Here is a 25,977-nt window from a genome sequence, read left to right on the forward strand (position 1 = left end):
TCAAAAGAACTTTAAAGGCAGCCCCTTGGCCGGGTACGGTGGCTCATGCCTGTAATCCCAGCACTTTGGGAGGCCGAGGCAGGTGGATCACCTGAGGTCAGGAGTCTGAGACTAGCCTGGCCAACATGGCAAAACCCCGTCTCTACTAAAAATACAAAAATTAGCTGGGCGTGGTGGTATCCACCTGTAATCCCAGCTACTCAGGAGGCTGAGTCATGAGAATCACGTGAACCAGGGAGGCAGAGGTTGCAGCGATAATGCCACCGCACTCCAGCTAGGGGGATAGAGCGAGACTCTGTCTCCAGAAAAAAAAAAAAAAAAGGCAGCCCCTTTACTGGCAAGGTACTTTCTGACTTCAGGGACAAAGCATGGGTGGAACCAATTCGGAGAAAGGGGTCTGTCATTGTCTAGGTCTTCTTCTTGTGTAACCAGAAGACAGGCAGCTGGTGTTTATCTTTTTCCTTTGGGCCCTGGGGTTAAAGGCTTTATAAATAAGGGCAGTCCTTATCATAAACCTGACTGCATTTGCTCAATACTGTAGAGTTAGCCTATCCCTTCCTGCCCTAATCCTGGTGCTCCCTTCTCTTTCTTACTAATAAATATCTTTTGTGGCATTTTTTTTTTCCAGAATAGGACACTTCTATCTGCATTAAAAACCTGGTGCAGGCATGTAACCTTTCTCAGTGATTTTCTTAGCAGCATCTGCTGTTTCTTGGTTGACAGAACCTGCTGCTTCTGTTTTGTTGACATTTTTGTAAGTCAAACCTCTTTCTAAAATTATCAAACCATCCTTTGCTGGCATTAAATTCTCCAGCTTTAGATCTGTCACCTTCCTTTTGCTTTTAGTTGTCATAAATTTGCTTTACCTCGAATCATATTAGAGTCTATAGGTATGTGATAGCAATCCTGCACCCCATAAAAGCTGCATTTTCAATACGAGATAGGAAGGTATTTTGCAGAAATGCATTTTTTTGTGCTTGCTGGAGTAGCTGCAGCGATGGCTTTACGAATTTTCTTTTTCTTTTTTTTTTTTAAACAACGGTCCTTATACTGGATTCATTGTCTTGAAACGGTGGGTAACCATAGCTGCAGTCCTCAATCTATGGTACATATCAAGCAATTCAACTCTTTAAAATATTGTCATGATATTTCCCTGCTTCTTAGAAGCACTTCTATGGATCCCATGTTGTTATTCAAGGTTTATGGTATTGCACTAAACACAATGACAAATATGCAAAAACTTCAAAAGATTTCAAGGTTTATGGTATTGCACTAAACACAATGACAAATATGCGAAAACTTCAAAAGATTACTATTTTCTGCATTATGCAATTTACTGAAGAGAGAAACTGCTCACGATAGAGTCACACAGCATTCTATACAGACACTCAAAACACTTGAGCTTACTGCAGTAGTATCAGGAGGTGGCTATGAAAGTATTACAGTAATACAGTATGTATTACAGTTAATTTTATGCAATTGTGGTTTAATAAAGCATATTTACATTTGCTTATATTTCTCGATTGCAGATAGGGTTGTGTAGTGTTTGTGCATTAAGTTTTGATAAATTTTTAAAGTTTGTATCATAGATTTGTGCATATTTTAATGGTAGTAAATGAGAAAATACACTAATATCTACATATTAGTACATATTATGCACTTACAGTAGCTTTTTCTTAGTTTGTTCCCATTTCTGGGCTGCCTGGATTGGTCTGTGGTCTCTGAGTTTTTCAAATTGTAAGTTTTTGGGAAAAAATTCCAATATATTTATTGAAGAAAATATGAGTGGAAGTGAATCTGCACAGTTCCAATCTGTGTTATTCAAGGGCCAGCTGTGCGTACTTTGTATTAAAGGTTTATATTCCTAGAAATATATTTTTGATATTTGGTTCCCCTGAGTGTTAATTAGTTATTATTTTTTAATTCTCTTCACCATTCTAGAGGATGTTAAACGTCTGAATGAAAAACTTAAAGAAAGCAATACAACAAAGGGTGAACTTCAGTTAAAATTGGATGAACTTCAAGCTTCTGATGTTTCTGTTAAGGCAAGTACCAGATGATTCCTAATGCATAAACTATAGCTTTTTATTAAAACTCACCTAAATTAAATTTCAAATATAGGCAATAAAGTAGTTAAAAGCTGCATTTTGTTTTGTTTTTAATGTCAGAAAATTAAGCATTAGGACAATTCTAGTTCATCTGTTTGGCTTGTTTGAAATTTAAGTTTGTTACAGTTCTTAATGTTTTCTAGTTAAGAATCTATGCAAATACTTAATTTCTGTTTTGAAATAAAATTCTGCTTGTGTCCCTTGGCTACAGACAAAATCTTTTGAATAATCATATATCATCTTTAACTGTACATGTTATTTTCTTGGATTTCTTTAGTATCGAGAAAAACGCTTGGAGCAAGAAAAGGAATTGCTACATAGTCAGAATACATGGCTGAATACAGAGTTGAAAACCAAAACTGATGAACTTCTGGCTCTTGGAAGAGAAAAAGGGAATGAGATTCTAGAGCTTAAATGTAATCTTGAAAATAAAAAAGAGGAGGTAAGTTAGTAAAATTGTGTTTTTCTTCATGTTGAATATAACTTACATTTGTGTGTCAGTTTATTAAATATGTATTCAGTAGTGTGGACCTGATTAGTTGTAAGATTAGTGGTTAAATGTGAATAATTCATTACATTTGGCATAGAAAATTAACCAATTGCATTTACATAAAGAATTTAAGATTCTTTGTCGAATCTGGATAGTATCTACTGTCTTACGATGTATCTTTCCTAATATATGTGTTTGTTTAAGAAGTGGTGGTAAGTTTTTGTGAGCTAAATCTAAACATTGTTTTGTGAGCAGTTATTCTTAGTTTTCTTAAATATGCATATTTTAATTGCTTTTTCAGGTGGGGAGGGGGAGTTACTTAGCTTTTCCTTAGCAGCATAAACCTCATGTCAGAGTAATTTCAGTTAATATGACATCCTTTCCCCCTGCTCTGTTTTTTATTTTTAGGTTTCTAGACTGGAAGAACAAATGAGTGGCTTAAAAACATCAAATGAACATCTTCAAAAGCATGTGGAGGATCTGTTGACCAAATTAAAAGAGGTATATATGACCATTAAAATGTCTTTTTTACAAAATATTAAAGCACTTACGAAGCTGTTATTTCATAAAATGATGTCATGCTTTAATCTGTCCTTCGCCCCATAATACAGTGAGAGTACTACTTCCATATGTAGCTAGGCTAAAATAGAATCAGAAATAGCAATTATATGTTATATCGAAAATACTATCTAAAAAATGAGTATGGGTTAATTTTATTGTTTAATTATTTTATTTTGAGTTTAAAATATCAGTAATATTTTATCCTTAATTTATCTTTGTCATGAAGACTGATTTGAATTTGAGTGTTTTAGATTTAGCTCTTACTTTACAAAAATGGAACTTTTCATCTTGTCATTTGATGAGCATTCTAAATTTAGTTCAAAGTAGACTGCTATAATTGGGCTATTTTTTTCAGGCCAAGGAACAACAGGCCAGTATGGAAGAGAAATTCCACAATGAATTAAATGCCCACATAAAACTTTCTAATTTGTACAAGGTAAATATCCCACCACACATGTTAATATCTAAATGTTGCATTGTTGACTGTTAGGTAACTTTTTAAGATTAACTTTTAGAGTGCCGCTGATGACTCAGAAGCAAAGAGCAATGAACTAACCCGGGCAGTGGATGAACTACACAAACTTTTGAAAGAAGCTGGTGAAGGTAAGTGTTTTCAGTTATGGGAACATTATTTTTGTTATTATACTCCTTTTTTTCTTTTTACCCTTGTTTTGTATAGATTATTGGATTTAGGTGTTAGACTATATTTGGGACGGACGGAATTAGGTACAGAAGAAAGAACTTTGGATTAGGAAATTCAGAATTATATCTTAAGCAAATGTAAGTTTATATATTTTTGAAAATACAGACAGCAGAGGGTTTTGTTTTTCATCTAATAATCTTGTATAATTTCCTCATTTCTAATGAGAAAGTTTTCTTTCTTGAAACATTTACTCTGATTATGTTTGAATGCTCTTTTACTTTATAAATAAGACATCCTCTTTAAGTTATTTGCATTTTGTAAAGTCTTTTATTTCCTCACATTTTTGCTTTTTTCAGTGTATGATATTTATGGTCTTTTCCAGTAATTTCCTTTACTTAGGATTAAAGATCAAAATCGAAATCAAAGATATACCTAGCACCACTTTTTACCCTTTGAGTTTCCTTATTTTCTTTGTGGGTAAGAGGCATCAAAAGGAGAAACACCAGGCCAAGACAATCCCAAAATTATAAGTAGAGCAAGAACTTTCAATAGATACTGTCAGCTGAAGCCTCTCTAGAAATTTAATATTATCTGCTGAAGGGAGAAGTGACTGGTCTGTTGCATTTTGTAAACTAAAATTTTAACTGTATGTTTGAATATTTGGTCTTTAAAATTGTTTTTTAGCCAACAAAGCAATACAAGATCATCTTCTAGAGGTGGAGCAATCCAAAGATCAAATGGAAAAAGAAATGCTCGAGAAAATAGGGAAATTGGAGAAGGAATTAGAGAATGCAAATGACCTTCTTTCTGCCACAAAACGTAAAGGTATGGCTAATACATGCTCGTTAGTGACTTGAAATACTACAGCTTTCCTACATAAAAGTCATTTAATTTCACTAATAGTATTTATCTGTCATGCTGTGATGTAGGAAACTCCATCGAGTTATATTAATAGAATTTGTTTTAAAATTAATACTCTATCTGTATCTTTACAGAATCAGGCATATAAATACCATTTGATCACACACAGTCTTGTAAATTCCCAGGTTATTACATGATTTTTTAGAATTAGATGTGTTACATGACTTTTTGATGTCATGTATTTAAAATTTTTATAGGAATTACTATATAATGTACAGTACATGTCACTTATCTTGAAAAATTATTAATGGCTTTTAGTTTGGAATTTTACAAAATTATACCAGATGTGTATTTGTTGGCACAGGAGCCATATTGTCTGAAGAAGAGCTTGCAGCCATGTCTCCTACTGCAGCAGCTGTAGCTAAGATAGTGAAACCTGGGATGAAACTAACTGAGGTGAGAATGGTATTAAATGTTGTTAAATTCTTTTTCTTCAGCAAATGTATACAAATCTCTTCAAAATTTAATTCTTCCAAAACTTATTTTTAAAATCATCTTATAATTAATGGATCATTCTAGGAAAGGCTTTCTTTGGTTCCAGTTCTGTCTAACTAACATATAGTAAACATTGCCATTTTGTGTTAGTGTTAAAGAATGTTTATTATGAAAGTAGATCTACTAAATATTTGTGTTGTTATGGTTAGATTTTAAACAACCCTTCGTCTACTTTCAGCTCTATAATGCTTATGTGGAAACTCAGGATCAGTTGCTTTTGGAGAAACTAGAGAACAAAAGAATTAATAAGTACCTAGATGAAATAGTGAAAGAAGTGGAAGCCAAAGCACCAATTTTGAAACGCCAGCGTGAGGAATATGAACGTGCACAGAAAGCTGTAGCAAGTTTATCTGTTAAGCTTGAACAAGCTATGAAGGTTGGTTCCATTCCTAAAATTTAGCCGTGGTAACAATACAAATGAGAAATGATTTACTAGGTATTTTTTTTCTTAAGGTGATTGAGTCAGAAAAATCTAAATGTAGTTTTCAATAAACACATTTTGAAACTTCTCATTACATTATTAAACACTGCTAATCACAAAACGTCATACCTTTATTCAGCAATTTTTCCTTAGGATTCTCAACTAGAGAATAATAGCCAAATCTAAAACTGCTCTTCAAATTAAAATAATCTCTGTGTAATAAAACTCTCCTATTTGGCATAGTCATTCTTTTTTTATTTTATTATTATTATACTTTAAGTTTTAGGGTACATGTGCACAATGTGCAGGTTTGTTACATATATATACATGTGCCATTTTGGTGTGCTGCATCCATTAACTCGTCATTTATCACTAGGTATATCTCCTAATGCTATCCCTTCCCCCTCCCCCCACCCCACAACAGTCCTCAGAGTGTGATGTTCCCCTTCCTGTGTCCATGTGTTCTCATTGTTCAATTCCTACCTGTGAGTGAGAACATGCGGTGTTTGTTTTTTTGTCCTTGAAATAGTTTACTGAGAATGATGATTTCCAGTTTCATCCATGTCCCTACAAAGGACATGAACTCATCACTTTTATGGCTGCACAGTATTCCATGGTGGATATGTGCCACATTTTCTTAATCAAGTCTATCGTTGTTGGACATTTGGGTTGGTTGCAAGTCTTTGCTGTTGTGAATAGTGCCACAGTAAACATACGTTGTGCATGTGCCTTTATAGCAGGATGATTTATAGTCCTTTGGGTATATACCCAGTAATGGGATGGCTGGGTCAAATGGTATTTCTAGTTCTAGATCCCTGAGGAATCGCCACACTGACTTCCACAACGGTTGAACTAGTTTACAGTCCCACCAACAGTGTAAAAGTGTTCCTATTTCTCCACATCCTCTCCAGCACCTGTTGTTTCCTGACTTTTTAATGATTGCCATTCTAACTGGTGTGAGGTGGTATCTCATTGTGGTTTTGATTTGCATTTCTCTGATGGCCAGTGATGATGAGCATTTTTTCATGTGTTTTTTGGCTGCATAAATGTCTTCTTTTGAGAAGTGTCTGTTCATGTCCTTTGCCCACTTTTTGATGGGGTTGTTTGTTTTTTTCTTGTAAATTTGTTTGAGTTCATGGTAGATTCTGGATATTAGCCCTTTGTCAGATGAGTAGGTTGCAAAAATTTTCTCCCATTCTGTAAGTTGCCTGTTCACTCTGATGGTAGTTTCTTTTGCTGTGCAGAAGCTCTTTAGTTTAATTAGATCCCATTTGTCAATTTTGGCTTTTGTTGCCATTGCTTTTGGTGTTTTAGACATGAAGTCCTTGCCCATGCCTATGTCCTGAATGGTAATGCCCAGGTTTTCTTCTAGGATTTTTATGGTTTTAGGTCTAACATGTAAGTCTTTAATCCATCTTGAATTAATTTTTGTATAAGGTGTAAGGAAGGGATCCAGTTTCAGCTTTCTACATATGGCTAGCCAGTTTTCCTAGCACCATTTGTTAAATAGGGAATTCTTTCCCCATTGCTTGTTTTTGTCAGGTTTGTCAAAGATCAGATAGTTGTAAATATGCGGCATTATTTCTGAGGGCTCTGTTCTGTTCCATTGATCTATGTCTCTGTTTTGGTACCAGTACCATGCTGTTTTGGTTACTGTAGCCTTGTAGTATAGTTTGAAGTCAGGTAGCATGATGCCTCCAGCTTTGTTCTTTTGGCTTCAGATTGACTTGGCTATGTGGGCTCTTTTTTGGTTCCATATGAACTTCAACGTAGTTTTTTCCAATTCTGTGAAGAAAGTTATTGGTAGCTTGATAGGGATGGCATTGAATCTATAAATTACCTTAGGCAGTATGGCCATTTTCACAATACTGATTGTTCCAACCCATGAGCATGGAATGTTCTTCCATTTGTTTGTATCCTCTTTGATTTCATTGAGCAGTGGTTTGTAGTTCTCCTTAAAGAGGTCCTTCACATCCCTTGTAAATTGGATTCCTAGGTATTTTATTCTCTTTGAAGCAATTGTGAATGGGAGTTCACTCATGATTTGGCTCTCTGTTTGTCTGTTATTGGTGTATAAGAATGCTTGTGATTTTTGTACACTGATTTTGTATCCTGAGACTTTGCTGAAGTTGCTTATCAGCTTAAGGAGATTTTGGGCTGAGACAATGGAGTTTTCTAGATATACAATCATGTCATCTGCAAACAGGGACAATTTGACTTCCTCTTTTCCTAATTCAATACCCTTTATTTCCTTCTCCTGCCTGATTGCCCTGGCCAGAACTTCCAACACTATGTTGAATAGGAGTGGTGAGAGAGGGCATCCCTATCTTGTGCCAGTTTTCAAAGGGAATGCTTCCAGTTTTTGCCCATTCAGTTTTTGCCCAATGATATTGCTGTGGGTTTGTCATAGATAGCTCTTACTATTTTGAGATATGTCCCATCAATACCTAAATTTATTGTGAGTTTTTAGCATGAAGCATTGTTGAATTTTGTCAAAGGCCTTTTCTGCATTTATTGAGATAAACATGTGGTTTTTGTCTTTGGTTCTGTTTGTTTGCTGGGTTACATTTATTGATTTGCGTGTGTTGAACCAGCCTTGCATCCCAGGGATGAAGCCCACTTGATCATGGTGGATAAGCTTTTTGATGTGCTGCTGGATTCGGTTTGCCAGTATTTTATTGAGGATTTTTGCATCAATGTTCATCAAGGATATTGGTCTAAATTCTCTTTTTTGGTTGTGTCTCTGCCAGGCTTTGGTATCAGGATGATGCTGGCCTCATAAAATGAGTTAGGGAGGATTCCCTCTTTTTCTGTTGATTGGAATAGCTTCAGAATGAATGATACCAGTTCCTCCTTGTACCTCTGGTAGAATTCGGCTGTGAATCCATCTGGTCCTGGACTCTTTTTGGTTGGTAAACTATTGATTATTGCCACAATTTCAGAGCCTGTTATTAGTCTATTCAGAGATTCACCTTCTTCCTGGTTTAGTCTTGGGAGGGTATATGTGTCAAGGAATTTATCCATTTCTTCTAGATTTTCTAGTTTATTTGCATAGAGGTGTTTGTAGTATTCTCTGATGGTAGTTTGTATTTCTGTGGGATCGGTGGTGATATCCCCTTTATCATTTTTTATTGCGTCTATTTGATTCTTCTCTCTTTTCTTCTTTATTAGTCTTGCTAGCAGTCTATCAATTTTGTTGATCCTTTCAAAAACCCAGCTCCTGGATTCATTAATTTTTTGAAGGGTTTTTTTGTGTCTCTATTTCCTTCAGTTCTGCTCTGATTTTCGTTATTTCTTGCCTTCTGCTAGCTTTTGAATGTGTTTGCTCTTGCTTTTCTAGTTCTTTTAATTGTGACGTTAGGGTGTCAATTTTGGATCTTTCCTGCTTTCTCTTGTGGGCATTTAGTGCTATAAATTTCTCTTTACACACTGCTTTGAATGTGTCCCAGAGATTCTGGTATGTTGTGTCTTTGTTCTCACTGGTTTCAAAGAACATCTTTATTTCTGCCTTCATTTTGTTATGTACCCAGTAGTGATTCAGGAGCAGGTTGTTCAGTTTCCATGTAGTTGAGCGGTTTTGAGTGAGTTTCTTAATCCTGAGTTCTAGTTTGATTGCACTGTGGTCTGAGAGACAGTTTGTTACAATTTCTGTTCTTTTACATTTGCTGAGGAGAGCTTTATTTCCAACTATGTGGTCAATTTTGGAATAGGTGTGGTGTGGTGCTGAAAAAAATTTATATTCTGTTGATTTGGGGTGGAGAGTTCTGTAGATGTCAATTAGGGTCGCTTGGTGCAGAGCTGAGTTCAATTCCTGGGTATCCTTGTTAACTTTCTGTCTGGATGATCGGTCTAATGTTGACGGTGGGGTGTTAAAGTCTCCCATTATTATTGTGTGGGAGTCTAAGTCTCTTTATAGGTCACTCAGGACTTGCTTTATGAATCTGGGTGCTCCTGTATTGGTTGCATATATATTTAGGATAGTTAGCTCTTCTTGTTGAATTGATCCCTTTACCATTATGTAATGGCCTTCTTTGTCTCTTTTGATCTTTGTTGGTTTAAAGTCTGTTTTATCAGAGACTAGGATTGCAACCCCTGCCTTTTTTTGTTTTCCATTTGCTTGGTAGATCTTACTCCGTCCTTTTATTTTGAGCCTATATGTGTCTCTGCATGTGAGATGGGTTTCCTGAATACAGCACACTGATGGGTCTGGACTCTTTATCCAATTTGCCAGTCTGTGTCTTTTAATTGGAGCATTTAGTCCATTTGCATTTAAAGTTAATATTGTTATGTTTGAATTTGATCCTGTCATTATGATGTTAGCTGGTTATTGCTCGTTAGTTGATGCAGTTTCTTCTTAGTGTCGATGGTCTTTACAATTTGGCATGATTTCGCAGTGGCTGGTACCGGTTGTTCCTTTCCATGTTTAGTGCTTCCTTCAGGAGCTCTTTTAGGGCAGGCCTGGTGGTGACAAAATCTCTCAGCGTTTGCTTGTCTGTAAAGTATTTTATTTCTCCTTCACTTATGAAGCTTAGTTTGGCTGGATATGAAATTCTGGGTTGAAAATTCTTTTCTTAAAAATGTTGAATATCGGCCCCCACTCTCTTCTGGCTTGTAGAGTTTCTGCCGAGAGATCCGCTGTTAGTCTGATAGGCATCCCTTTGTGGATAACCCGACCTTTCTCTCTGGCTGCCCTTAACATTTTTTCCTTCATTTCAACTTTGGTGAATCTGACAATTATGTGTCTTGGAGTTGCTCTTCTCGAGGAGTATCTTTGTGGCGTTCTCTGTATTTCCTGAATGTGAACGTTGGCCTGCCTTGCTAGATTGGGAAGTTCTCCTGGATAATATCCTGCAGAGTGTTTTCCAACTTGGTTTCATTCTCCCCATCACTTTCAGGTACACCAATCAGACATAGATTTGGTCTTTTCACATAGTCCCATATTTCTTGGAGGCTTTGTTCGTTTCTTTTTATTCTTTTTTCTCTAAACTTCCCTTCTCGCTTCATTTCATTCATTTCATCTTCTATCACTCATACCCTTTATTCCAGTTGATTGCATCGGCTCCTGAGGCTTCTGCATTCTTCACCTAGTTCTCGAGCCTTGGCTTTCAGCTCCATCAGCTCCTTTAAGCACTTCTCTGTGTTGGTTATTCTAGTTATACATTCGTCTAAATTTTTTTCAAAGTTTTTAAATTTCTTTGCCTTTGGTTTGAATTTTCTCCTGTAGCTCGGAGTAGTTTGATCATCTGAAGCCTTCTTCTCTCAACTCATCAAAGTCATTCTCCGTCCAGCTTTGTTCCATTGCTGGTGAGGACCTGCATTCCTTTGGAGGAGGAGAGGAGCTCTGCTTTTTAGAGTTTCCAGTTTTTCTGCTCTGTTTTTTTCCCCATCTTTGTGGTTTTACCTACTTTTGGTCTTTGATGATGGTGATGTACAGATGGGTTTTTGGTGTGTATGTCCTTTCTGTTTGTTAGTTTTCCTTCTAACAGACAGGACCCTCAGCTACAGGTCTGTTGGAGTTTGCTAGAGGTCCACTCCAGACCCTGTTTGCCTGGGTATCAGCAGCGGAGGCTGCAGAACAGCGGATTTTCATGAACCGCGAATGCTGCTGTTTGATGGTTCCTCTGGAAGTTTTGTCTCAGAGGAGTACCTGGCCCTGTGAGGTGTCAGTCTGCCCCTACTCCTCGGGGGTGCCTCCCAGTTAGGCTGCTCGGGGGTCAGGTACCCACTTGAGGAGGCAGTCTGCCTGTTCTCAGATCTCCAGCTGCGTGCTGGGAGAACCACTACTCTCTTCAAAGCTGTCAGACAGGGACATTTAAGTCTGCAGAGGTTACTGCTGAATTTTTGTTTGTCTGTGCCCTGCCCCCAGAGGTGGAGCCTAGAGAGGCAGGCAGGGCTCCTTGAGCTGTGGTGGGCTCCACCCAGTTCCAGCTTCCTGGCTGCTTTGTTTACCTAAGCAAGCCTGTGCAATGGCAGGCGCCCCACCCCCAGCCTGGCTGCCGCATTGCAGTTTGATCTCAGACTGCTGTGCTAGCAACCAGGGAGACTCCGTGGGCGTAGAACCCTCCGAGCCAGGTACGGGACACAATCTCCTGGTGTGCCATTTTTTAAGCCCATCGGAAAAGCACAGTATTAGGGTGGGAGTGACCCGATTTTCCAGGTGCCGTCTGTCACCCCTTTCTTTGACTAAGAAAGGGAACTCTCTGACCCCTTGCTCTTCCCGCGTGAGGCAATGCCTTGCCCTGCTTCGGCTCACGCACGGTGCACTGCACCCACTGCCCTGCGCCCACTGTCTGGCACTCCCTAGTGAGATGAACCCGGTACCTCAGATGGAAATGCAGAAATCACCCGTCTTCTGCGTCGCTCGTGCTGGGAGCTGTAGACTGGAGCTGTTCCTATTTGGCCATCTTGGCTCCACCCCCTGGCATAATCATTCTTTATCAGACAATTGTAATAGCCTGCCTAGAAATAATAACATTGTTTGACCATAGGTAGAACTCCTTTTTTATACTATTTTGCAATTTGGCATGTGTCTATATACATTATTTTGTTATTGCTCATTCGCTTATTAAAAGTATTAATGAAATTCATAAAGATTTTTTGTTTTTAAGAGATACTGATTGAAAAAGAGGTTATACTCTGAATGCTTTGCTTTATGGTACAACTGTTAACATTACTGAGGGAAATTGTCAAGATTTCTTGAACAAGCTTTATGGAGGAAATTCAGTTAAATGAATTTATATCTACTCTTCTAAACTGATAATTTATTTCCCTTTTGTTGGAAAAGAATATAAATATATCCCTATTTCAAAATTAAATCTCTGTTGCTGTTATAATTTAGAAGTCAGCTTAAATCCAAGTACTTTATTATATCAACTGGTTTTTTTCTTCCTCCTCAAGTGAAGTCTAGCAGTCTCACCTTCCTGGGAATATTGACTTTTTTACCAGCAGTGTAGTTTGCAAGAGAGCCCTTGGGTCCAATTAGATCTTCCTTGAATTTTAACTCTGTTGAAAGTGAGGGTTTTACCTGAAGCTTGTTATTGTCTGAATAAGAAATAACATGTTCAAATTTATACAAAACTTCTTTTTTAATGGCTACAATATTATGTAGGATTTTATTTAGTGTATAAGTTGATTACTGGTGGTATTTGAGTATTGTATGTCTTTATTACTTGTATAAATCCTAGCACGAAGTACAAAATTTTCACTTGAATTTACATTTTAAAGGAGATTCAGCGATTGCAGGAGGACACTGATAAAGCCAACAAGCAATCATCTGTACTTGAGAGAGATAATCAAAGAATGGAAATACAAATAAAAGATCTTTCACAACAGGTTAGAATTTTTTTGTTTTCCTACTTTTAAAAACCTGACTGCCCAGTAATCTTTGAATCTGTTTGAAGGTATCTAAGATAGAACTACCACGTATGAAATTCTAATCAATTAGGAATAGTACTCAAGCAGAGTTGTAGCCTCATTGTTTCTTTTCATAGCCCCTCCCTTTTTTCAAATGTTTGATAAATTTTTAAATTATACGTATTGGTTGTAATAAATGAAGAAATAATTCAAAGATAAATAAAAGCTTTCTCCAATTTCTACCCCTCTACCCTCTGAAGTCCCAAAGTGTAGCTAAGTTAACAGACTGTTGTGTATTTTTTTCACATCCTTCTCTGTATGTGTATATACATGAGCATATATAAACATATGTAAGAATTATTTGATTTTACTGAAATAAAATTGGACTGTATGCATTACTCTGACACTTTTTTAACAAGCAAATCAATAAATTTAATGTCTCATTAATATATTTTACCCTAATTTGTATGTGTGTGTGTACGTCCACACAATGCACAAATATAAAAATTTCACATGAATGGCATTATATATATGCTTTTTGTTTAAATGTCTATTTTTCATGCTCTGCCCTATCATATATACAAAAGCACACACAAAAAATAGATACTTGTCTCTGTGGGTTTTATTTGATCATTGTTTTACCAAACTTGAGCCATGTTTTGGGAATTGTAATTTGGCTACTTTTTAATAAGTAATAGCCTTCAATACATACTTAAAAGTAATTTTATTCTATTAAAATTTGATGGTTTAGATTTTAATATCTAAGGTTGCTTTGTTTTTAAAGATAATTTGAGGCAGTACAAGTTGAAGGTTTTATAAGTAATGTTTTAATTTGAAAACTTTCATTCTAAACTTTTCCAGAATTGTAACTAATACTATTTTATAACATATTAAAACTTTGTTTTTAGATTAGAGTGCTTTTGATGGAACTTGAAGAAGCAAGGGGTAACCACGTAATTCGTGATGAGGAAGTAAGCTCTGCTGATATAAGTAGTTCATCTGAGGTAATATCACAGCATCTAGTATCTTACAGAAATATTGAAGAGCTTCAACAACAAAATCAGCGTCTCTTAGTGGCCCTTAGAGAGCTTGGGGAAACCAGAGAAAGAGAAGAACAAGAAACAACTTCATCCAAGTAAGCAGTCGAATACCTCAGCTTGTTGAGCAAACATTTATGAAAACCTCAGCTAGGCTCAGTGTCTCATGCCTGTAATCCCAACGTTTTGGGAGGCCTAAATGGGGTATCGTTTGAGCCCAGGAGGTCGAGACCAGCCTGGACGACATAGTGAGACCCTGTCTCAAAAAAAAGTAAAAAATTAGCTGCGTGTGGTGGCACATGTCTATGGTCCCAGCTACTCAGGAGGCAGGCTGAGGTGGGAGGATCACTTGAGCCCAGGAGGTTGAGGCTGCAGTGAAGCATGGTCATGCACTGCACTCTAAGTGGGATGACAGAGTAATACCCTGTTGCCCGCAAAAAAATCTGTGTGTTCCTAGCAGTGCTAGATACTTGGGATATAGTGATATAGGGAGGAAAGAATTGAGCAACAATACCAAACAAAAAATTTCTACTCCAAGACCTCAGGTTATGGGTAAGACAGATGTAATAAATAGACAATAAAATAGGCAAATAGACAATTTCCATTCAATGTGATTAGTGCCTATCTGTGGGATCATAGAGGTAGAAGACCTGTCCTAGATTTCAGGGAGCAGACCGGCTTCATGGAGAACCTGGAGAACTATGTAAGAATTAGTCAGAGATTTTTTCAAAAAACATGTATAATGCCTTCTAGAAGAGGAAGAATGGCTAAGAAAGCAAGAAGACTAGAGTTTGGACTGAGTGGAACTGATTTAATTTTTTACAAACACATTTTTCAGATTGCATTGGTAAGTATAAGTACCTGAGTCGTGTGTGGTGGGGATTTAAAAAGTAGTTCATAAAATACTCAGCATGAAAAAAAAGGATGAGAGGGACAAAAATGGTATACTTAATGGTAGGCAAGGATGCTTGGTTAATTACAGTAGAAATTACAATCAGCTAACTCTCAGTTCAGTCCTGTGAATTAGGCCGACTTTTTCTGCAGAATCACTGAGCTTCAGCTCAAACTTGAGAGCGCCCTCACTGAACTAGAACAACTCCGCAAATCACGACAGCATCAAATGCAGCTTGTTGATTCCATAGTTCGTCAGCGTGATATGTACCGTATTTTATTGTCACAAACAACAGGAGTTGCCATTCCATTACATGGTAGGTTTTTATAGAGTTATTTTAAGGAATAATTTAGAAATGTATATTAAGGGATTAATTTTGCAACATAAGCAATAGCCACTCTAATGATGGTAGCTTCAAATTTGACTACCATATATGATTGCTTATAACATCCCATCAACTGTAAAACATACCATTATTTTATATATTACTAAAAAGGAATGCTTTCTATTGTTGAAAAAGGTGCATCTCAGAATCAATGAATTACAGTATCTATTTTGGTTATGTTTTAATGACCAAAACAGATATGTTTTAACCCATAAATACTGAATTATCTCTAATAACCATCAAAAAATCTTAATACATTGTTTAGTAGACTCCTTATTTAAAAACTCCCATAATCTTATTATTTCAATAAGTGTAGCTTGTTTATTTGGTAATAGTGTATTTGCAAAGAAGTGTTAGATTAAAACTGATTTATGAAAGCCAACAAAGCATTTTATTAGTCTTTACTTTCCTGAAGCTTCAAGCTTAGATGATATTTCTCTTGCATCAACTCCAAAACGTCCAAGTACATCACAGACTGTTTCCACTCCTGCTCCAGTACCTGTTATTGAATCAACAGAGGCTGTAGAGGCTAAGGCTGCCCTTAAACAGGTAAAGATCACACCTTTGTCCTCGGTTAGGTTTTTAGAGAACACAGTGTTACCTTCTCATAATCTCCAATATTTAGTTGCAGGAAATTTTTGAGAACTACAAAAAAGAAAAAGCAGAAAATGAAAAAATACAAAATGAGCAGCTTGAGAAACTTCAAGAACAAGTTACAGATTTACGATCACAAAATACCAAAATTTCTACCCAGCTAGATTTTGCTTCTAAACGGTAAGTTTTCTTTTATTTCAAATTAATTAAGTCTAAATGTTATACTTCATAATTCAAATCATTTAAATTCAAGAGCTGATTTGCAATAGTGTTGCTTTTTTTGTGAACTGTGTTCCAGAATGAGAACCTCTGGTAGTTCATTTTTTTCATATTGATTAATGATTCTCTAGGCAGTGCTAAGAGTTTAGCTTGTTTAATAAGTTGAGGCCAGGTGCGGCGGCTCACACCTGTAATCCCAGCACTTTGGGAAGCCGAGGCAGGTGGGTCATTTGAGGGCAGGAATTCAAGACCAGCCTGGCCAACATGGTGAAACCCCGTCTCTACTAAAAATACAAAAATTAGCTGAGTGACAGTGGTGCATGCTTGTAATCCCAGCTACTCAGGAGGCTGAGGCAGGAGAATCGCTTGAGCCCAGGAGGCAGTGGTTGCGGTGAGCCAAGATCGGGCCACTGTACTCCAGTCTGGGCGAGAGAGAGATTCTGTCTCAAAAAAATAAAAATAAGTTGAAGTTCATGTGAAGAATGTTGGTAGTTTCCCTTCCTAAGATTGAAGGACTTGTTTCGGTAGGACTTAATTCTTTTATAAATGCACCAGACGATGAGAGAAATTGGAGCAAATTATATTCCACCTTTTCTATTCTAGGTAGAAGAGAAGCAAGTGCTATGTAGTTTTAGGAGAATTAATTTTCTTGGTCACATCCAAAGAAATAATAATAAATATTTCATTATTATTTGTTATTAGATTCATTGAATGCTTGTTAGTTTAGTTTGTTAGGACAACATTTATTTTTATATAGTACATGATAAAACTTTCTGTTTTATAGCAGGCAGGATATATTGCAGGCAGTTACCCCTATACATCTAATAGTTCAGCAACCCCAATTAAAGCACTTCTTTTTTCTGTGTTGATAACCTCTAGCCAGCCATTATGTAAGCTTTCAAGCACATAAGAAAATAAAACTGAGGATTATAGAAGAAAAAAGGATTAGCAAAAATCCATCACTAACCCTGTATAATAACTTAATTTGCATACTGCATTGTAGTGGGTGTCTGGTGTTATCAATATTGGATTATCATCATTTTAAATATAATTGATTTTTTTTAAATGAGATTAAAAAGTTACTTAGCATGAAATACTTTGCTTACTTAGAACTTGAACCACTACATTTGGAATTGGGAAAAAAGAATAAAGGTTTTACCTTATTACACAAGCCACTTTTTCATAAATCATAAAATTAACCCCTTTCCCATTTAGAAAGAAAAAGTGCAGCTTGCTGCCAGCCCTCATTTAATTAGCATGCTGTTTGAGGTTGAGGCAACTCTGACAGATTTTCAGTGTGAAAATAAAATATAAAAACTATTCCTGGAGTTATTTCTAAGCAGAACTCAATTTAACAGAAATATATATGATGTTACATTAGGATTAGAGGCAATATTCTCAGGGCATTTGGGGAAACGGGTTAAGCTATTGTGAAGTTTCTTCAAGGAATTAAGCTAGGATATCATTTCAGTTACTTATAGAATTACTTTTTTCATACCAGTTATGAAATGCTGCAAGATAATGTTGAAGGATATCGTCGAGAAATAACATCACTTCATGAGAGAAATCAGAAACTCACTGCCACAACTCAAAAGCAAGAACAGATTATCAATACGATGACTCAAGATTTGAGAGGAGCAAATGAGAAGCTAGCTGTCGCGGAAGTGAGTCCAATATCCCTTGTCCAACTTGCATTATAAGTTGCATTTGACATTTCTTTAGTTTTTCCTTTGAATTTTACTCACTGATAGGACTTAGGTATTTAAGAAGTTTGTAGATTACACCAAGTAATTAATACATAGTTTACAAATAGCCAGTATGCGTTGGTGGGGTGATTGTTTCTATTAAGATAGAAGAGGGAAAGGAATTTGTTTTTCTGCTGGACTAAGATATACTCGCAAGTCTTGCATTTCAAAATAAATTTATAGGTCAGTGTTTGGTTCTAACAAACACGAATTTTTTTTTTTTTTTTCTTGAGACAGAGTCTCACTCTGTCGCCCAGGCTGGAGTGCAGTGGCACAATCTTGGCTCACTGCAAGCTCCTCCTCCCAGGTTTAAGCCATTCTCCTCCCTCAGCCTCCTGAGTAGCTGGGACTTCAGGCTCCCGCCACCACACCTGGTTAATGTTTTGTATTTTTAGTAGAGATGGGGTTTCACTGTGTTAGCCAGGATGATCTCGATCTCCTGACCTCATGATCCGCCCGCCTTAGCCTCCCAAAGTGCTGGGATTACAGGCATGAGCCACCGCGCCTGGCCAGACGAATATGTTTTATTCATTCTTGCTCATCTGTAATGAAAGGCAATATAAAAATTACATTGCATTGAATTTATATTTCTGAATTTTAACTTGAATATAAATGTCCATTTGAAATTATTACTTTTAACTAAATACTTAGTTCTGTGATGATAAATTTTTTATATAGTTTTCTTTGTTATTCAGTTATCTCTTCTATCTTGGATCATTACTTGTAAGCTAGGTATAGTTGTCCCCCATTTTACCTGTGTAAAACAGACTCAAGAGCTAATGTATAATTTGCCTATTTTGGGACAGTCATGAGAGATGGGTTGGTTAGGACTTGACCCATGTCTTATAATGCTGTTATAAGGCTGTATTCTTTATTTTTATCTTGCTCCAACTCCATTGTGAGGAGTGGGCAGCAGCACTTTTTCGAACTGGTAGAGTGAATTTTATCATTGATCATTTATATGAATCATTGTGTGTAAATATGAGTACTCTGAGCTTTCAAAACACTCTCCCTGGTCCCCTTGAGACTCAGACTGTAGGGGTTGAGGAGAGGGAGAAACTTTAAATAGATCAATCATCACTTTTAAACAGGTACTTTGAAACCAGCTTGGATTCTAAAAGTTACATAATTTAATAGTAGTCAGGTATGATTATAGCAGTCATGCAATTCTGCTTTCTTCTTCTCACATACTAAATTTTTCTTGCTGTTATTTTTTAAAGTGTGGATTGTTAGAGCAAGGAACCATAAGTATTTGTAATTGAAAGATTTTTTCATTGATCATCCCCAATAATTTTTGCTTCATATTTTAGCACATGAAACTAAGTTTTGTATTTCCTTATACAATGAGGAGGTATAGTCTGTAAGAGCATTAAAAAAAAGTAGTGATGTATGAATCATTTTAATTTTATAATCTTAATATATTTGACACCATGTTTTTCAGCATTTTTATTTCATTTCTACTTATGTTTAGGTAAGAGCAGAAAATTTGAAGAAGGAAAAGGAAATGCTTAAATTGTCTGAAGTTCGTCTTTCTCAGCAAAGAGAGTCTTTGTTAGCTGAACAAAGGGGACAAAACTTACTGCTAACTAATCTGCAAACAATTCAGGTAACCAAATAGAAAACCTATGTAGAAAAAATGTGTAAAAGTTAAATTCAGATTATTTTTGTATCCTCTCAATTTCCTTAATTAGAAAATTTATCCATCACTTTTGTCATCCATTATGATCATTGAATTTTGGAGTTTATTAAGATATTTCAGTATTTTAAATAAAATATTGAAAGAGAATTGATTGAAACCATACATTGGTAAGTCCTCAGGTATATTTACAGTGTCCTGTGCAGTTTTACTATTTATAAGATTAATTCTTTGGTTTTTATTTTCTTTAAAACTTTGGGAAATCTGAATGATGATTATAATCCATTTCTTTCCTGTATAATAGATGTTTTAATATGAAAAATACCAGAATACTTTCTTGATAAATAGTGTAGATTTTAGCTGCTTCATGTAGAAATGGGTTGTAATACTGTAATTCTTTCTTGCCTTCAATTTTTATTTTTTTGTATTGTCTTTTTCTTAAGCATAACCAAAAATCTTTTCTTTGCTTTAGGGAATACTGGAACGATCTGAAACAGAAACCAAACAAAGGCTTAGTAGCCAGATAGAAAAACTGGAACATGAGATCTCTCATCTAAAGAAGAAGTTGGAAAATGAGGTGGAACAAAGGCATACACTTACTAGAAATCTAGATGTGAGTCCATCAGAGTTCTAAATTTCTGTAGTGTGTTTATGTTCAGTAATTAATCTGGTGTGTGGACAGTCTGCCAACCAAGATGAAGCATGATTTTGAAAAACTTTCTAAGTTTTTCTTGCCTCACTCTATACCCAGCAATTTTTTTATTGGGTGCCATATATTGTGAGTTTTACCATGTTGGGTGCTGAATATTTTTGTATTCCTTTAAATCTTCTTGAGCTTTATTCTGAGATGCAGTAAAGTTAATTTAAAATGATTTGATTCTTCTGACTTTTGCCTTTTATGATGTATTAGGTGGGCCCAGAGCAGTGTGCATTCTGGAACTGAGGCCAATACTTTCATGAGTACTAGTGCCAGTGTCCATTGCAATTGTGGGGTTTTTTTAGTCTGGCTGCGGAACAGGCATTATTCTTGACTTTCTTTGAGTGACAGGTATTCTTCACTCTTAATTCCTTTGGACAGTTCTTCCCCTGTCTGGGGTAAGCTCCTTATATATTTGCAGCGATCGCTACTCTGATGAATATTTAAGGAGGACCCTCTGTAGAGCTCCAGGGTACTCTGTGTGTGCAAGTCTCCTGTCTTATATTCTGTCTTACAAATTTGAGCTGCTTTGGTCTCCCTGGACTCTCAGATCTGTGTTCTCAATTCAGAGAGTCTCTTGGGCTCTGCCTTATTTCCTCTTCCCTGTGTCATAGCCTGGAAACTTTTAAATCCGTAAACCAAGGCAATCTAAGGTTCACCTCTTTTGTTTTCTGTCTCAGGGATCTCAGTTGTTTCATGTGTTTTGTCTGGGTTTTTTGGCTGTTTCAGGTGTGACGGTAAATCTGTTTTCTATTACTCTCTCTTGGCCAAGCTCCAAAGGTCTATAAAAAGATAGTTTGAACCTTTAGTTACTTAGGAACCTAAAGAGTGTTATAAGGTTAATGTATTTTATAGGTTCAACTTTTAGATACAAAGAGACAACTGGATACAGAGACAAATCTTCATCTTAACACAAAAGAACTATTAAAAAATGCTCAAAAAGAAATTGCCACATTGAAACAGCACCTCAGTAATATGGAAGTCCAACTTGCTTCTCAGTCTTCACAGAGAACTGGTAAAGGTAAATAAAATAAGTAGACCAATATAATTGTAAATAAATAAGTACTTCTTAGGATTATAATATATCCTGTCAGTAAATAGCCTTATTCTTTGTGAATGCTAGTAAAATGAAACAAACAAACAAAAACCCCAACTTTTTGTTTATATAGTGGTACTCAGTTTTGGGCCTAAACTAGTAAATTTGCTGTCTTAAAAGATTCAGAATAGTTCGGCTTGGCATTTGATCATGGTATGTACCCAGTTTTCTAATTCTTGAAACTATTTATTGATACTTTAAAAATTATTCTTTCTGAAGAGGGTTGTTTGATTTTTTAACCCAGGCCCCTTGGAAATAAGGTTGCATACCAAATCTGCAAGAATAAGTTTCTCTTAAAGAATGAATTGATTTGTGATCTCCTTTAAAGCAGTATTCCCAATATTTGCTCATTGGTAGCCTCAGGTAAAAGATTTGTTTCATAGATTTTGCTTCCCTTTTTAAATACATCATTTCAAGTTCAGAGCCTTTGTGTCTTGATAATCTTTCTATATGGTTTTATTTCTTTTTTTTTTTTTTTTTTTTTCTTTTTGACACGGAGTCTTGCATGTTGCCCAGGTTGGAGTGCAGTGGCATGATCTCAGCTCACTGTAAGCTCTGCCTCCCAGGTTCACGCCATTCTCCTGCTTCAGCCTCCCACGTAGCTGGGACTACAGGTGGCCGCCACTATGCACAGCTAATTTTTTGTATTTTTTTTTTTTTTTTTTTTTTTAGTAGAGACAGGGTTTCACCATGTTAGCCAGGAGGGTCTCGATCTCCTGAGCTTGTGATCTGCCTGCCTTGGCCTCCCAAAGTGCTGGGATTACAGGCGTGAGCCACAGTGCCTGACCAGTTTTATTTCTTAACACAAGGGAAATAAATAACTAATAATTGTATGCAGACTTTCTGATTTACACAGTTTTTCAACCTATGGTGCAAAAGCAGTACACATTCAGTAGAAACTACTTCAGTACAGTATTTGTTCAGTAAATTACATGCGATACTCAACACTTCATTATAAAACAGGCTTTGTGTTAGATGATTTTGCCCAACTGTAGGCTAATGTAAGTGTCTGAGCACATTTAAGGTAGTCTAGGCTAAGCTATAAGCTAAGCTCTGGTGTTCAGTGAGTTAGGTATATTAAATGCATTTTCAACTCATGATAGTTTCAAATTATGATGAGTTTATCGGGATGTGTCCCACTGGGAGTAGAGAAGCATCTCTCTGTTTCTGTCCATATATACAGACACATAAATATCTGATCCATATAAATAATGGGTATATAATTATCTAGTAGATAATTATATACTTTCCTGTTGATATCATGTGATAAAACATTCTTTCCAGTTTACAGTTTTCTGCCTATTTTATGTACTTACGATAAAAATTGGGCTAAATTTTAGATTTAAGATTTAGTGTTTTAGAGTAAATAATGTTTAATTATTGGGAGAACCCACCCCCAGTATTTCAACGTAGGTTCTTTCTATTTTCCATAAGTGTCGGCTGGCTGAGAAATAGAGACGGTACAAAGAGAGGAATTTTACAGCTGGGCCGCCAGGAGTGACATCACATATCTAGGATTGTGATGCCCGCCTGAGTCTCAGACCAGCAAGTTTTTATTAAGGGTTTTAAAAGGAGAGGGAGTGTAAGAACAGAGAGTAGGTACAAAGATCACATGCTTCAAAGAGCAAAAGCAGAACCACTGATAAAGTTCTAACAAAGATCACAGGGCAAAGGGCAAAAGCAGAACCACTGATAAGGGTCTGTATTCAGTGGTGCATGTATTGTCTTCATAAACATCTTAAACAACAGAAAACGGGGTTCGAGAGCAGAGAACCAGTCTGACCACAAATTTACCAGGGCTGAGTTTTCCCAACCCTAGTAAGCCTGAGGGTTCTGCAGGAGACCAGGGCTTATCTCAGTCCTTATCTCAACTGCACAAGACAGACATTCCCAGAGTGGCTATTCATAGACCTCCCCCCAGGGACGAATTCTTTTCCCAGGGTATTAATATTCCTTACTAGGAAAAGAATTTAGCAATATCTCTCCTACTTGCACGTCTGTTTATAGGCCCTCTGCAAGAAGAAAAATATGGCTCTTTTTGCCCTACCCCGCAGGCAGTCAGACCTTACGGTTGTCTTCCCTTGTTCCATAAAAATCGCTATTATTCTGTTCTTTTTCAAGGTGCACTGATTTCATATTGTTCAAACACACGTTTTACAATCAATTTGTACAGTTAACACAGTTATCACAGTGGTCTTGAGGTGACATACATCCACAACTTAGGAAGATAATAGGATTAACAGATTAAAGACAGGCATAAGAAATTATAAAAGTATTATTTGAGAACTGATAAATGTCCATATTAAGATGAAATCATCACAATTTACATTCCTCTGTCGCGGCTCCAGCTGGTCCCTCCGTTCGGGTTCCCTGACTTCCCGTAACATTTAATAAATTAAGAATTCTGTCATTTCCTCATATAGCTAACTCAGTTTAGTGGAAGTATTTGATTGTTCTCTTTTGACTATCCTTGTCTTAATTTTTGTAACAGATTTAAATGATTAATATTTGAATTTTTTTGTTTTTGAGGAAGTAACATAACAAAGTACCTGCTTTTATTTTGGTATTCGGCATGGATTGAAATATACTTTCTAAATATATCTGTATTTGAACCTTAATGCTAATTTCATAAGCTCTTTATAACAGTCATCTCTAATACTATTGAAAATGTTAATTTTAACAGAGCTGTTATATCTTTTAGGTCAGCCTAGCAACAAAGAAGATGTGGATGATCTTGTAAGTCAGCTAAGACAGACAGAAGAGCAGGTGAATGACTTAAAGGAGAGACTCAAAACAAGTACGAGCAATGTGGAACAATATCGAGCAATGGTTACTAGTTTAGAAGAATCCCTGAATAAGGAAAAACAGGTATGTATAATTCTGAACCCAGAATTCAGTCTCAACACATTTGTTAACTTTGTTTTTAGTAACTAGAGGACTGCTTTGTAAGGCACTGGTATGAATTAGACCAGGATCATTGCCTTTAACCTTGTGAAAGTACTTGAGTCTCATAAGCCAGATAAAACAAAAACACACAAAATTCATGAAGCAAGGAGGTTATCCTTGCTGTAGGAATGGTCCAGATCAAATGTTGAGGAGAATGAGAGGTAGGGATTGTTGTCTTCTGGGTATGCATGCCTTCACAAGAGAGATGGCATTTGTGCAGGCAAAGCCTTGATTGAAGGTATCTGTATAGGCAAATAGTGTAGAAAGGTATTTTATGTAATGGGAACCCTCAGCCATGGTAGAAAGGCTTCAGAAGATGACAATTTGTAAAGTGAGTAGTGAGGGGATACAGTTATAAATGTAGTTGATAATCAAATATGAAAGGTTTTGAATATCATGTTAAATTATATTCTGTAGGTTTATTAAGAGCCATTGATTTTTTTAACATGTCATAATCAGATTTTTTTTTTTTTTTTTTTTTTGGTTAGAAAATTAATGTGGTAGATTGGAAGATACAGTGTTCATTTTGAAGGCTGTAGCAATAGTCTAGGGCTTCAATTTTAAAAGATCCTTTTGTGGTTGACATCATTGTAAAGAAATCAAAATATGTGAGGAAAATACCTTTCGATTGTAGAATAGATGGATTTGGCAAGTGGATATGAGGATTGAGGGAGAAATGAGAGATTGGAAATTTCATTTCAAAAGAGAAAAATGGCCAGTAGCCAAGTTGAAAGGTAAATGCTTGTAGATTTATATGGTGTTTTTGCTTGTTGTTGAATCTTCTAATCACCTTCGATGGATTCTTTTTTTAATATACAACAAACATTAATTTTATTACTTCTCAAATTAGCTTTGATTTGGAGAAAATAATTGTATAACTTTAAATGTGTGTAATTTTTATATCCTACTGTTTGTAATATGGTAAAGGTGACAGAAGAAGTGCGTAAGAATATTGAAGTTCGTTTAAAAGAGTCAGCTGAATTTCAGACGCAGTTGGAAAAGAAGTTGATGGAAGTAGAGAAGGAAAAACAAGAACTTCAGGATGATAAAAGAAGAGCCATAGAGAGCATGGAACAACAGGTGAATAGGTTAACCATATTAATTTTTTTTTTTTTACTTGTAAGGATTTGAATTCTTTTAACTAAGTCATTAGTTGCCATTTAGTTCATCTCAACAGAAATTTATTGAACACATAGGCAAAATTTTAGTTTTATGTTTTACTCTTTTCTGTACCTCTATATACATTTCCTATTGAAATTTTTAGACTACTTTACAGAAATAGGTATCAGTGGTTCTTTTTAAAAGCCCCTACTGGAGACTTGACTTTTGCAAATGTTAGGGAATGGATATGGAGTTGCAAAATGGATTAAATCAGGGTGTAAGCATTTTAAATTTAGCAGCAGTTTTTTGGGCTAATTGGGTCTTAAAAAATGAGACTTCAATTTAGTAACACTACAATACAGTATTTTCCAAGTAAGTTTGCAATTAATTTTGGTTTTAATCTTGTTCTTTCTACTTAGTTATCTGAATTGAAGAAAACACTTTCTAGTGTTCAGAATGAAGTACAAGAAGCTCTTCAGAGAGCAAGCACAGCTTTAAGTAATGAGCAGCAAGCCAGACGTGACTGTCAGGAACAAGTAAGTATAGCCAATTATTGAGAAATGAGCTTTGATCCTAGAGAATGATTCTTGAAGTATATTTATGCATTATGAGAACTGGTGGACCTTGCAAAAATTCA

At 36.1% G+C, this 25,977-nt stretch overlaps 1 protein-coding gene across 2 annotated transcripts in view; it reads left to right on the forward strand.

The window, feature by feature from the left end:
* TPR (translocated promoter region, nuclear basket protein) overlaps positions 1–25,977 on the forward strand; it is a 69,305-nt gene that overhangs the window by 11,042 nt on the left and 32,286 nt on the right. For both annotated transcript variants that reach the window (XM_032137392.2, XM_032137391.2), the window contains exons 6-25: positions 1,942–2,045; positions 2,386–2,550; positions 3,007–3,099; positions 3,515–3,595; positions 3,675–3,762; positions 4,487–4,627; positions 5,028–5,119; positions 5,397–5,594; positions 12,864–12,971; positions 13,901–14,127; positions 15,074–15,237; positions 15,722–15,855; positions 15,932–16,080; positions 17,621–17,783; positions 19,336–19,470; positions 19,973–20,113; positions 21,053–21,218; positions 23,995–24,161; positions 25,167–25,319; positions 25,760–25,876. In XM_032137392.2, the coding sequence (XP_031993283.1) occupies positions 1,942–2,045; positions 2,386–2,550; positions 3,007–3,099; positions 3,515–3,595; positions 3,675–3,762; positions 4,487–4,627; positions 5,028–5,119; positions 5,397–5,594; positions 12,864–12,971; positions 13,901–14,127; positions 15,074–15,237; positions 15,722–15,855; positions 15,932–16,080; positions 17,621–17,783; positions 19,336–19,470; positions 19,973–20,113; positions 21,053–21,218; positions 23,995–24,161; positions 25,167–25,319; positions 25,760–25,876 (2,786 nt within the window). The remainder of the gene's footprint in view (positions 1–1,941; positions 2,046–2,385; positions 2,551–3,006; positions 3,100–3,514; positions 3,596–3,674; positions 3,763–4,486; positions 4,628–5,027; positions 5,120–5,396; positions 5,595–12,863; positions 12,972–13,900; positions 14,128–15,073; positions 15,238–15,721; positions 15,856–15,931; positions 16,081–17,620; positions 17,784–19,335; positions 19,471–19,972; positions 20,114–21,052; positions 21,219–23,994; positions 24,162–25,166; positions 25,320–25,759; positions 25,877–25,977) is intronic.

Source organism: Hylobates moloch, unplaced genomic scaffold (assembly GCF_009828535.3).
Source record: "Hylobates moloch isolate HMO894 unplaced genomic scaffold, HMol_V3 SCAFFOLD_18, whole genome shotgun sequence".
In the NCBI taxonomy this organism is placed as follows: Eukaryota; Metazoa; Chordata; class Mammalia; order Primates; family Hylobatidae; genus Hylobates; species Hylobates moloch.